Source organism: Rhinatrema bivittatum, chromosome 16, assembly GCF_901001135.1.
Source record: "Rhinatrema bivittatum chromosome 16, aRhiBiv1.1, whole genome shotgun sequence".
Lineage (NCBI taxonomy): Eukaryota > Metazoa > Chordata > Amphibia > Gymnophiona > Rhinatrematidae > Rhinatrema > Rhinatrema bivittatum.
This window is the reverse complement of record NC_042630.1, coordinates 18,247,460-18,261,217: the sequence shown is the minus strand read 5'-3', so window position 1 is coordinate 18,261,217 and position 13,758 is coordinate 18,247,460. Positions and strand designations below refer to the sequence as shown.

Here is a 13,758-nt window from a genome sequence, read left to right as displayed (position 1 = left end):
CGAGACAGAGGTGTTTGGGGAGATGAATGTCTGATGCCCACCTGGGAAGGTTCCCCAGTGATCTCTGGAAGGGCTTGGCCAATGAGGCCAGCAACAAATTAAGGGCTTGTTTGCTTTTCTGATCGAAACCAGGGGTTGTTGTGAGCCATGAGATCATCAGAGGGATGGAGAGCAAATGGTCTGGGAAAAATGAGTGCGAGAGAGCAAGAAGGATGGGAGCCAGTGAATGAGAGAGAAAGGGATAGGAAAAGTGAGTGAGAGAGGGATGGAAGAAAGAAAGGTTGGGGAGCCAGGGAGGAGAGTGGGATGGGGAGAGCAAGGGAGAGAGAGGAAGAGGCAAAAAAAGGGTTGGGGGATGAGGGTGAAAGGGCTTTGGAAAATAAGTGAGAGAGAGGAAAAGAGAGAGATGCGTGAGAGGGAGGGGTGGGGGGGGGTTCCCTCAGGAGCGAGAGACAGGGGGACCATAGAAAACAGAAAGAGGAGAAAGAGACTGAGGGAGTGAAAACGCCTGTGAGCAAGAAGGGGAGGGGAAAAGAGAGAGTTTTGAGAAAGGGCATAGGACCAGGTGCTTGGGGGTAAGTAAGAGCTGCTGTGGGATTGGAGGGAGGGGAGGAGATGGTGTCCCCCCCACCCCTTCCCTGGTTCCTGGTACCAGTGAGAGCGCTGCTGGCCGTGGGCCTGGGGGGAGAGGTACACAACCATAAAATGGATTACACAATTCCAGGGGCAGAGATGCATTTATTCGGGGGGAGGGGGGGGTCACTGCAGTCTCACACACACACACACACACACACACACACACACACACACACACACACACACACACACTCCCTGCCCTATAACCCCACATTGCCTCCTAAGATTGGTTGAAGGAGGAGGATTGAGGGCAGCTGTGGGCCCAGATTGTGTCACTCTTGTACAGGGCAGAGTCCAAGTCCACTGTGTGGCCCTGCAGCCGGATGTCGGAGAGACAGCCCTCAAAGAACACAGCACCCTCTGCAGGAAACAGCTCCTCTAGATCCAAAAAAAAGAGAAAAAACATAAGATGGGGGGAGTAGGATGGTCCACAGCATTCAATTTGGAGTGGCAAAGAGCCTGGGTTTTGGGTGGAGGCATCATGGTGCCTGAGTATGGGAGGGGTCATGGTGCCTGGATGTCCTCGGAGGGGTCATGGTGGCTGGTTGTCCATGGAGGGTTCATGGTACCTGAGTATGGGAGGGGTCATGGTGCCTGGAAGTCCATGGAGGGGTCATGGTACCTGAGTATGAGAGGGGTCATGGTGCCTAGATGTCCATGGAGGGGCCATGGTGCCTAAGTATGGGAGGGGTCACGGTGCCTGGATGTCCTTGGAGGGGTCATGGTGGCTGGTTGTCCATGGAGGGGTCATGGTGGTTGGTTGTTCTTGTAGGGGCCATGGTGCCTGAGTATTGGAGGGGTGCTGGTGCCTGGATGTCCTTGGAGGGGTCATGGTGCCTGGAAGTCCATGTAAGGGTCATGGTGCTTGAGTATGGGAGGGGTCATGGTGCCTGGGTGTCCTCCGAGGGGTCATGGTGCCTGGAAGTCCATGGAGGGGTCATGGTGCCTGAGTATGGGAGGAGTGCTGGTGCCTGGATGTCCTTGGAGGGGTCATGGTGCCTGGAAGTCCATAGAAGGGTCATGGCGGTTGGTTGTTCTTGTAGGGGCCATGGTGCCTGAGTATGGGAGGGGTCATGGTGCCTGGATGTCCTCAGAGGGGTCATGGTGCCTGGATGTCCTTGGAGGGGTCATGGTGCCTGGAAGTCCATGGAGGGGTCATGGTGGCTGGTTGTTCTTGTAGGGGCCATGGTGCCTGAGTATGGGAGGGGTCATGGTGCTTGAATTTGGGAAGGGTGATGGAGCCTGGATGCCTGAGTTTGGGAGGGTTCATGGTGCCTAAGTATGGGAGGGGTCATGGTGCCTGGATGTCCTCGGAGGGGTCATGGTGCCTGAGTATGGGAGGAGTGCTGGTGCCTGGATGTCCTTGGAGGGGTCATGGTGCCTGGAAGTCCATGGAGGGGTCATGGTGGCTGGTTGTTCTTGTAGGGGCCGTGGTGCCTGAGTATGGGAGGGGTCATGGTGCTTGAATTTGGGAAGGGTGATGGAGCCTGGATGCCTGAGTTTGGGAGGGTTCATGGTGCCTGAGTATGGGAGGGGTCATGGTGCCTGGATTTTGTTTTTGGAAGGGAGGGGGTAATCGTCATGCCTGAGCTTTGGGATTCAGTTTTGTGGGGATTCCCAGGTTTACAAATAAATAGAAAGGTGGAGAGGACTTACTTGGGAGCCCCCCAAGGAAAAGCCGACTCCCCTTCTCATGCCAGGCAGCCCTGAGTGCCCGATAATCCTCCTCCTGGAGGGGGAGCTCAGCCTTTTCATCATTTAACTTCCAGAGGAGGTGAGAAGGGGAGATGTTGAGGAGGAGTTGGACACCAGGGCACATTTTGTCAGGGAAAGACAGCTCCAAAGATGTGTTATTATTACCAAGCTCCAGGGAAAACCCCTGCAAGACAGATAGCAAAGTCATTAATGAACATTTCTAAATCTCTTCTTTATCTAAGAGGTAGGGCTGGTGTGAGGAAAGGGCCGGACACATGAATCCTAGAATTAGTGCGTAGGGTGCTCAGAGACTGGGCGTGTGAATCCTGACCCTATGCATGGGAACCTGTGAGTCCTTACCCTATGCATGGGAACGTGTGGATTCCGATGCACTCGGCAGCTGGGCGTGTGAATCCTGTCCCTAGTGCACGGGAACCTGTGAATCCTGTCCCTAGTGCACGGGAATGTGTGGATTCCGATGCACTTGGCAGCTGGGCGTGTGAATCCTGTCCCTAGTGCACGGGAATGTGTGGATTCCGATGCACTCGGCAGCTGGGCGTGTGAATCCTGTCCCTAGTGCACGGGAATGTGTGGATTCCGATGCACTCGGCAGCTGGGCGTGTGAATCCTGTCCCTAGTGCACGGGAATGTGTGGATTCCGATGCACTCGGCAGCTGGGCGTGTGAATCCTGTCCTTAGTGCACGGGAATGTGTGGATTCCGATGCACTCGGCAGCTGGGCGTGTGAATCCTGTCCTTAGTGCACGGGAACGTGTGAATTCCGATGCACTTGGCAGCTGGGTGTGTGAATCCTGGCATTGGTGTGTTGAGGGGTGCAGATCCCTCAACACCAAGAGCTGGGCATGTGAATTCTGGCACTAGAGTGTTTGGGTTTGTGTGGATCCGGTGATGCTTAAAAAGTTGGGAGTCTGTGTCCTGGCACTCGTGTGATGGGCTTCATGGATCTCACTATGCTTAGCGGCCAAGTGTGTCCTTGATCTAGTGCTCTGTGGTTATTTGATCCATTGTGCTCAAGGGCAGGCGTGTGAGTCCTGGTGCTAGTGTGCAGTACTCAGAGGCTGGGAGTGCAAGTCCTGGCACTAGTCCACGGACTCAGAGGCTGAGAGTTTGGTCCTGGCACTAGTATGCTGAGGGGTGTGGATCCTACTGTGTTTAGAGACTGAAAGTCCTGGCAATAGTGCGCTAAGGTGTGTGGATCCCATGATGCTCAGAGGCTGGGAGTGTGAATCCTGGTACTAGTGCACTAAGGTACATGGATTCTGCAGCACTCTGAGGCTGGGAGGGTGAGTCATGGTAATAGTGCACTGGAGAATGTCTGGAAACCCTGATACTCAGAGGCTGAGAGTGTGATTCCTGGCACTAGTGCACCACTGGGAGTATAAATCCTGGCAGGGATGATGTTGATGGTGTCAGCCTTGACACTAGTGCCCTGGCTGCTGCAGACACTCACACACCTTTCCCTTCATCCTCAGGGTCAGCAGCGGTCTGTAGTCCTCAGCTGACAGGGCCAGCAGGAATCCCATTCTCTTTGCCGGACGAATGACCATCTCCAGCATCAGCTCCCAGTCATCCCACGGCACGACTCCCTCTGTGCCAAAGCCTTCCCAGATAGGGGAGGAGGAGTGGCAAAATCCGGGATGGGAAAAGGCACAAGGAACAGAATTATGCCATTGCATCACAGCTGAGACCCTCAACATCAGCCTTCCCACTGCAAAGCATCTTGGGACTTGTAGTCCTATCTCCTTTGTACAGACACCACTAGGAGACCAGCTGGTTCCAGAGGTTGAACAGCAAAATAACCAAGGGTAGCCCAGAGGTCCTTCTCCCCCATCAGTCGGCTATTGGGTTACCTGAGGTGTGGAAGATCGCCATTCCTGCCCCAGAGAAGAAGCTTCCTCTCTGGATGGAGGAGAAGCAGGGCTTCGCGCCGTGACCCTCGACTGGGGGCCCGCTGTGCCAGCTGCTGGTCTGATTCAGCCATTTCCACCTCCGCAGGCAGGCGTCCAGAGCCAAGTTCATCTGCAAGGGTCAGGAGGCGACTCACGAGAGGCCGGAAACCCCACACCTCATCAGAAGGTGGTCACCCCTCCCACACCCCCCTCATCTCTCAGTCACCCCCTCATTCATGCCCTTCCTCTCTCAATGATCCAGGTCATCATAAAGCAGCCACCCCCCTTCCCAGTGCCCCTCAACTCACAGTACCTGTAACCTCCACCTCATCTCTCAGTCACCCCCATTCTTATAAGACGGTCACCCTCCCAATGCCCCAGACCCCCCCCCCCCCCTTTAGAAGGCTGTCACCCCTTTATCGAGCTCCCCTGGGAGTCTTACTGGGATAAGCAAATTGCTGTGATTGGTCAGGATGCCGCCAACAGCAATCCTCATCTCCAGGACTTGTCCGCTGTTGATGGGTTCGGTGACCTGTCCGATGCGAAGTCGTAGCTCCCCGTCCACTTCCAGCAGCACGGTGTCTCCCTCGTTGGTCACTGTCACCTGGGAAGGCAATGGGGTCTCGGATTCAGGGCAGGAGCTCCTCTCTCCTGACACCTTCTCATCAGGGGCCCCTGCCCCCTGCTAGGCCTCGTTCCCAACCCTCTCCCATCCGGCTCTCATCGGGCATCCTACCCCTTGAGGTCTCTCTCCTTACGCCCTCCCTTCCAGCTCTCATCATGAAACCCTGCCCCCTGCTAGGCCTCGTTCCTGACCCTCTCTCATCCAGCTCTCATCAGGGAACCCTGCCCCCTACTAAGCCTCATTCCTGACCCTCTGCCATCCAGCTCTCATTAGTCATCTTACCTCATTAGGTCTCTCTCCTGACACCTTCCCATATGGGTCTCATCAAGGATCCAGTCCCTGCAAGGCCTCTCTCCTGACTCCTTCTTATCAGGGAACCCTACCATTTGCAAGACCACATTCTCGACTCTTTCTCATCTAGCTCTCATCAGGAATCCATCCCCGACAGGCATTACTCCTGATTCCCTCCCGTCCAGCTTTCATCAGGGATCTACCCCTGCGAAGACTCCCTCCTTTCCATCATGCTCTCATTAAGGAGCTGCGTCACTGCAAGTCCTGAGTTCTTCCTCCTTCCCATCTGGCTCTCATCAGGGATCCTCCTCCTATGAGGCCTCAATTCTCACTTCCTTTCATCCAGCTGTCTTCAGGGATGCTCCTCCTGCCAGGACTAGTTCTTTACTCTTTCTCATCTGATACTCATCAGGGATCCTGGTAGCAGGAGCGTGAGCAGGGAGTGGAACCCAGGTCTCTTCCATTTGGCTGAACACGGCACTAAACATCTGGGGATCACCAGACTGATGTCAAAAACATCTGTACCCTTTCATCTTACCTGGTGCCACTGTCCATCGTTCAGTGCATCCCCTCCAGAAACAGTGATCTTGGAGATATGGTTCCGCACCTGGATCTCCAGCCTTCCCTTCCTCATCCCCAGCAGGAACCAGTCCATGCCATCCTTGGTGTCCCCGTAGAAGATCACACCCTCTGGATCGAAGGTCCGGATGTCAAAACGGGAGGAAGAACTGCGCAAGGAACGAGGTGAGGGAGAGGGAGCAGGGTACATAAAGTCAGAGGCATTTTATGGCTCCCTTCTGTCCCACTCCCCCCAGTATCAATCAGCAGTGGATAAAGGGGGGAATGGGAAGGGCGGGGGCAACAGGAAAGCACGCCCCCCTCCCCATCCGGAAGGAGGGAAATCGCAACTTCTTTTGCTTAGTATGATCGGATAGTGGTCCCAGAATGGGCTCAGATCCACGGCTGGGCTCAGTTGCCAAGGAGAGGGCTTCCCAAACCTGCCCAGTGACCCCCCCACAGCCAGCAGGATGTCCACAATGAATGTGCCTGAAATCGATTTGCCTGTGCTGGATCTCCAATGCCTGTGCTGGTCCATCTCATGCATTATCTATTGCGAGTATTCTGAAGACTGCAGGTTCACCTGGACAGGTGTGGAAAGCCCCGCCCTAGGACATCCTCAGGAAGCGTAGCTCAGTAACTTAGGGGAATGTCGCATGCGCCGCACAGGGAGCTGTGGCGTAGAAAGTGGGTAGTTAACTTTGTTGTTGTTGTTGTTTAATCGGCGCTATTTTCTTCCCCTCCCTCCCGCCAGCAGGAGGAGAGCGGCGTTTTCCTCCTCGACCTCTGCCGGCTTCAGTCTGAATACGTCTGTGACCCATGCGGGGCCCTGTGGCTTCGCGGGAACCACCAGCACCGCACATTCAGACTTCAGATGGAGGCTGATGGAGGAGGCAGACGCAGCTAAGAAGAGCTGCTCTCCTCCTGCCTGCCTGAGGGAGGGATGGAGGATGAGGGTGCGCCGCAGAGCCATAAGCTTTTGTTCACAATCACAGGGGGGGGGGGGGGTGTTGGGTTCTTTCCTCTACATTTTTTATCACTAGCCACTAGGGGTCACCCTTGAGTCACCCTTCCCCTAGGGGGCGGGGCTTTGAATGCGGCCTCCACAGCATCCCCAGGGGAGCGAAAGCCGGCCGTGGGACTCGGAACCCGGGTGCCACGGAACCAATGAGCCGACCCCGAGACCTTTGGATCTTGTTGGGGGCCGGTTCCGGCTGGGACCCCCCCCGAGCCCAGGGAGACCCACAGCTGTGGCAGTTCCTACCCCTTGATGGCGACATAGATTAATGTCAAGAGGAGTCCGTGTCGACTTGGATGGGCTGAGCCAGTCCCGGTTGCACTCCCAGTACCTCTCTGGCCTCGCCCTGCTTTTCTCAGCCACGGACCCCCCCACCCATTCGTCCTTCTGGGTTTTTACCTGGTGACCTGCTGCAGGTCGAGCACCACTGTGGCAGTCGGCTCATCCGTCCCCCACTTCTGGCCAATGTTCAGGGCGCTGGGGTCGGCCGGAAACATCCTCTGGCTGAGGTTGCACTGTCCGGGGGCGAGAGGGGAGAGGGTTTATTGGCATCTGCAACATCTGGGTCTTCTGCATCCCATCCTACAGTCAGCAGCATGGGGTGGAGGCCCGGGGGTCTGTGTACATGGACAGCTAGCACTATGGGCCTGAGGCAGGGGGCACGGAGCACTGTGAGACGAGGGCCCAGACTCGGGTATACACAAAACGTCTGACTGTGCTCCTCAGGTAAGTAAAAGTACAAGTAAATCTCTGAACGCTTACAAGAGAAATGACGGGGGGGCAATACGAAGGAAGCCTGGGTAACACTGATGCACACAGCGCGAGAGACAAAGGCCCGGATCTGGAGGTGGCCATGGAAGGGGCTGACTTGGATGCGGTGGCTCTCACGGGGGGGGGGAACGTGGCACGCAAAGGACCGTGAATGGGATGTAGTTATACCGGGGAGAACCAGGTAGGAGGAAAGGGAGGAGGAGTGGCTGGCGCTACAGATAAAAAAATTTAAAAAAAAAGTAGCATGAAAGCCTGAGGTGAGAGGGAGACGCTGTGGATTGTTAATCTGGAAAGAGAGACTGGAACTCACCCACTGATGCCGGTGCAATATACCGACCTCCGTCGCAGGCAGAGAGAGAGGGGATAGGGATGTAATGGAGGGACATCCACGAAATCGCTAGGGAAAGGGGAGATGCTCTTGCTGGCTGATTTCAAGGCCGGCATGGTCTCGGCATCCCGGCTGCAGTCTCTTCCTGAAGCAGGGGATCCCGAAGTGCCTGCAGGAAGAATATTTCCCGGCGACCGGTGACCGTACCGGCACACGAGGGGGGCGATGCCGGACCTGGCGCTTACCAGTGGGGGAGAGAGTTCCCGATGTCATGGTGGAGGGGCTCAACTGGGATCCGGCGTTACAGCACTGGCAGAAGGGCCCAGGATTTCAGTGGCATGGGAAAGTAGCAGTGTCCAGAATAAGAGGAGGAGGAGGCCTAAAAACCTTTTTGTTAGAAAAGTAAATACAAGATAAGAGGAAAAAAAGAGGCCACCCTGGTTTTCTAAAGGCGTGGATGAAAAGGTTAGCGTTTATAAACTGCATGAGATTGCAGAAAGAGGAAGACAAGCAGCAATAATAACTGGAAAGGCTGAGAAAGTAGTCAGGAGAGCGAAGATGCAAGGGGAAGAAACAAATGGGGTAAAATTGTAAAACGAAGGTACAAGACTTTTTTTTTTTAAATATTTTAGCTATGTCAGTGATAAGAGGAAGTGCAAAAAAAAAAAAAAAGGGCTAGCGAGGATATGCAGAGGCCCACGAGGAGCAAGCGGAATTGCTTAGGAAATCTTTCTCTTCGGTGGTCGCCGAGGCAGGGCTTCAGGCAGGACCACAGAAAACAGAGGCGCCACAATTTCCCCGAAGACCGTGTGTGCGAGGAGCTGGCCACACTGAAAGAATGTAAAGCGGTGGGGCTGGAGGGAATGTTTTTTTAGGATCTGCTTTCGGCACATTGCATTCCGGTACTGGAGGGACTGCCCCCATCCCCAGAGAGTTTATAATTTAAGGTTTTTTCCTGAGGCAAAAGTGACTTGCCCAAGGTGAAAAGGCGCAGCGGTGGGATTTGAAGGCTGGCTTGTGGCCCGCTGCTCTAGCTACCAGGCTACTCCTCCACTTGAGGGTGTGAAGGGAACTTAGACAAGTCCTGCTAGGCCCTCTGGCTGATCTGAGCTTCTTTAGCGTCGGGAGTAGTTCCGGAGGACTGGAAAGGGCCAGGAGTGGGTCCTGTTCATAAAAGTGGAAGTAAGGAGGAGGCTGGGAACCACGGACCGGTCAGTCTGACCTCTGTGGCGAGGAAAGGAACATCACTGCTAGAACAGAGGGACAGTGCAGTTTCTGGAATCCAGTGGATATCAGGATCCGAGGCGGCATGGTTTGATCAGAGTTAGGCCTTGTCAGAGAAGCTGATCAATTTCTGGAATTGGATGACCAAAGGGTTGGATCAGGGGGAGAGCACTAGACGTAGTGCACTTGGATTTCAGTGACACGGGTCCACAGAGGAGACTTATAAATACATTGAGTACTCTCGGTTCGGGCCCTAAAATGACTGACCGGATAAGAAACTGGTTGAGTGGGAGGCAACAAAAGGGAAGTGGTAAACGGAGTTCACTCCAAGGAGAGGGGGTTACCAGTGGTGTGCCACAGTGATCGTCCGCACTCTGGTTCTGTTCAACATTTTCATTAGCGATATCGCACAAGGGCCATTAGGAAAGGTTTGCCTTTTTGCAGGCGATACCAAAAACTGCAACAGGTTAGACACGCTGGAAGGTGTGGAAAACACGAGGTGCATTTAAAGAAGCTTGAGGAATAGCCTAGAGGCTGGCAGCTAAGATTTAATGCTAAAAAAATGCAGGGCCGTGCATCTGGTTTGCAAACGCCCATGGGAGAAGTATGGGATTGGGTGTGAAGATTTTCTGTGCACAAGAGCAGGATCTTGGGGTGATCGTATCGGACGATCCCAAGATGACCAAACAAGTGGATAAGGCAAGAACAAAAGCCAGAAGATGTTTGAATGCGTAGGGAGAGGAATGATCAGCAGGAAGGAGTTGATATTACCCCATGTAAGTCTCTGGTGGATATAAACGGGATGGAGTCAGTCCAGAGGGCAACTGCTAAAAGGATCATTTGTCTTCATCATAAAGCATATGGGGACAGACTTAAAGATCTAAACATGTATACCCTGCAGGAAAGGCAGGAAAGAGGTGATAGGATAGAGACATTTTAAATACCTCCTAGTAACAATTGCACAGGAAGGGAGCCATGGGATGAGGGTGAACGGGGGTAGACTCAGGAGTAATCTAGGGGAATATTTCTAGACAGTAGAAGTAGTAGAGAAGAGGTAAGGCTCTGTGTAATACACAATCAGTGCCGTGGATGCAGGCCCGGGCTCCATGTACTATTCAGTCAATGCCATGGGATGCAGGTCCAAGCTCTGTGTAATATTCAGTCAGCGCCGTGGGATGCAGGCCCAGGCTCTGTATATATACAGTTAGCACCATGGGATGCAGGCCCAGGCTCTGTATATATACAGTTAGCACCATGGGATGCAGGTCCAAGCTCTGTGTAATATTCAGTCAGCGCCGTGGGATGCAGGCCCAGGCTCCGTGTAATATTCAGTCAGCGCCGTGGGATGCAGGCCCAAGCTCTGTGTAATATTCAGTCAGCGCCATGGGATGCAGGCCCAGGCTCCGTGTACTATTCAGTCAGCGCCGTGGGATGCAGGCCCAGGCTTTGAGTAATATACAGTCAGCACTGTGGACATACTGAAGCTGAACCCAGCATTTGGATATGAGCCTATGAGTAATTATTCAGCTGAGGTGGAGAAATGGCAGGGTGAGCCAAAGAACAGCACAGCTATTATCCACAGCACACCATGGAGACCCCAATACTGAAAAAAGCCTGTGTGTGACATTAGAACCGACCGAGGAAACCCCTCTCAGAGTGATGCTAAGGTAAGGAGACCCCCAGTGATGTCTGCACTTTGGTGAGCCCGTAGGCGTACGGAAGGCTGTGGGGTAGGGGGAGGCCTCCTAGTTTTGGGAAATGTTTAAACGTTTCTGCATGCAGTGACACCAGTTGACCACTGGATGGCATTTTGGGTGCGTGAGCATTTATTGGATTGTGATAATGTGTCAATGGGAAAGGTCCCTCTGCTTCCTGATTGGTGGCCCAGGTTGAAGCGGGAGGTATAAAAGGGTCGGGGGGGTTTTTGCCCTTCCCAGAGTAGGGTGGGGTGTAGGGACCTCCAGACCTGTCATCGACTGGGGTACCCGGCCTATGGGCTGGGAGGCTCGGGGGGGGGGGGGCCCTTCCAAGAGGAGTGGGACCCTGCAGGGCCTCTCCCCCTCAAGGGGAGAGGCTCAAGGCCAAGAAGAGTGAAGCAGCATTCCCCCCCCCCCTCTTAAAAGGGTCAGGACAGGCGTGGTGAAAGGAGGCTTGAGAGGGAGCTTACTGGAGGGTGACACAGAGAGAGACTGATGGCTTTCCTCCTCCGGGGGAGCTAATCAGGAGGCTGAGAGAGCGGGGCGAGTCCTCATGGAAGAGCGCCCAGAGGGAAACCCGCACTGGGAGGGCCAAGAGGAGTGGGGAGCAGAGGATAAGGGAGTTAATAAGGTCTATCTGGTATTTTCATGGGGCTGTGAGAGAGGAAAGGTGCTGTCTGGGCTGCACGTCCTTGCACTGACGAGGCGAGTCTGCCACGGAAAGCCCAGGGTTTCTCCGACTTTGTCCAATAATGCCTTCCCCCTGCTCTGGAACGAGGCGGGTGAAAGGGGGTCAGACTCGGTAATCCGAGGGAATATTTCTTTACAGAGCAGGGTGGTGGACGCCTGGACCGGCCTCCCCGTGGAGGTGGGGGAGACAAACCCCAGTATCTGAATTCCAGAGAGCAGGGGATCTCTAAGGACGTGATGGGAATTATAAAGCTGCATTATTCGGGCGGATTGGCAGACTGGAGGGGTCCCATAAGGTCCTTTTCCGCCGTCGTGTTTCTATAAATTAAAAGGTAGTTAATGGCTGGCTGGATCTTCCGGAAGATAAAGGCACCGTTTGTTTGGGATTTAGATGCATCAGGGTGTATTATTCGGCCAGCCTGTGTTACGGACAGAACCAGATCCTCATGCCGGGGCTTTCTTCCCTGTCACCCAAAGGTCCGTTTCCTCATCCGCATGACCAGCGTAAGAACCCACCCAAGTACATTTGGAAAAGGCGAGCACTTCACCTCAGGGATGTCTTATTCCATCATTTCATGTACCCGGTCGGGGGGGGGGGGGGGGGGGGATGTCCCTCTCCGCTGCACTCACGTTCCTCTCCCCTACCTGCTGCGTGCTCCGGAGCTTGCACACATCCTATGTTGCTTTTACATCTGGGAGTCCCGTGCCATCCAGAAAGCTGTAACTTGTGCTTTGCACGTATCGGTGTGACCGATGCCTGCATGGGCGAGGGAACGGTCAGGGGGCTCCCGTGACGATCAGGACCACAGCACCCTTCTGACGTACTTGGGGTCACAATGAGAGAAACGGTGGGAACCCCTTGCACGGGTACGGCACTGCCCTGATTTTGTGCTGGCTAAGGGCTTCTCGGAGTCACTCCCCAGGAGACGTATCCTCCAGAGCCGACTTTGCTGGTCTACCACTGCAAGCAGTAAGCTGGGCTCCTACCCCCATCCCCCCGGGGGGGTACCCTCCACCTGCCTCCTGCCCCCCTCCCCCCCCCCCCCCCCACCTTCTTGAACTCACCGTCTCGGAATAGACGGGTCCGTCACTGCGCGTTTCCAAATCTCCGCTGCTTAGGCTGAGAAGTGGCGCCAGCCACAGAAATCCAAGCAGGTGCCCCATGGCTCCTGAAATCCCTTGGCGCGGAGAGAGATCCCTTCGGGCAGCTGGGGGGGGGGGGGGGGGCCGAGGACCGAGAGCGGTAGAGAGAGGAGCCTCCGGGTTTCTCGACGGCTCTCCGGTTGGAACTGAAGACCTCCGATGGGGTGATGGCGAAGGGGGCTAACAAATGACCCCACCGAGGCGGGGAGGAAGAGGCCTCCCCCTCCCTCCTGCCTCCAGCCCCAGAGCAGCGAGGACCTTGTCTTTCAGTGGCGCTGGTCTCCTGGCCTCTGAGCTGGATAAATATTGGGCAGTGTTATTCTGGGGCGCTCATCTGTTGACATTGGATAAGTGACAGCGGTTGTCTGGCGGGGGAGAGGGTAGCGTGAGGTAGGGGATGGACTCTGAGCTCTCTATCCAGGGCAAGGGAGAGTCCACTGGGTATAATTTGCCTTTAGGAAGATGGAGTGGTGGGCGAGGAGGCAAAACTTTATAGCTTGGAAGGTCAGCAGGAAAGATGACACTTAATCTGAGGGCTCCCCACATATCCATCCAACAAGGCAGCTCGATGCTTACCTGTTACAGGCAAGGCTCTGTGCTCGGCGTTTTGTCAACACGTTTCCCATGGCATCTGTGCAGTAGAATAGAATAGTGGATTTCTCCATCACAGGCACCAATCAGCACATTTCTGCCACTACTCTGTAGCGCTACATATGAGACAGTCCCTGCTCCATGGAGCTTTCAGTCTAGTCAACATAAACATACATGACAAACAAGATGTTTTAATTGTTTTATTGTGTATGCGATGATGTAAACCGCCATGAACAGAGGTCTGGTAATTGGGCGGGTTGCAAACTGCTGTAGATAAATAAATAAGAGTTAATGAGAAGTGTATTTATTGTAGAGAAGTATTCAGGATATAAAAACGGCCTGTAAAAGGGGTTTTCTAAATTGGATTTGAATAGGCATATGGCACAGCAACATAGAAAGTAGAGAGTTGGGAGTTAGCGGAGGAGGAGAAGGGCTCTAGGGTGTAGGGCGAGAGAAGAGAAGCGAAGGTAGTGAGGAGCCGCAGAGCGAATGCATTTATAGGCGAGGAAGAGAAGCTTGAACTGTATGCAGAAGCGGACGGGGAGTCAATGAGGTGACTTGAGAAGAGGGAAGTCCAGTATG

At 54.3% G+C, this 13,758-nt stretch overlaps 1 protein-coding gene across 1 annotated transcript; it reads right to left on the bottom strand.

Annotated features, from left to right (window-relative positions):
• Positions 1 to 718: 718 nt before the first annotated feature.
• Positions 719 to 12,885, bottom strand: SHBG (sex hormone binding globulin). The gene is made up of 8 exons (XM_029581671.1): positions 12,508 to 12,885; positions 7,132 to 7,247; positions 5,695 to 5,884; positions 4,683 to 4,844; positions 4,202 to 4,370; positions 3,806 to 3,951; positions 2,293 to 2,515; positions 719 to 1,014 (listed from the first exon to the last, which is right to left on the bottom strand). The coding sequence occupies exons 1-8, from the start codon at positions 12,604 to 12,606 to the stop codon at positions 857 to 859; spliced, it is 1,263 nt and encodes a 420-aa protein (XP_029437531.1). The 5' UTR covers positions 12,607 to 12,885; the 3' UTR covers positions 719 to 856.
• Between the last annotated feature and the right edge of the window lie 873 nt (positions 12,886 to 13,758).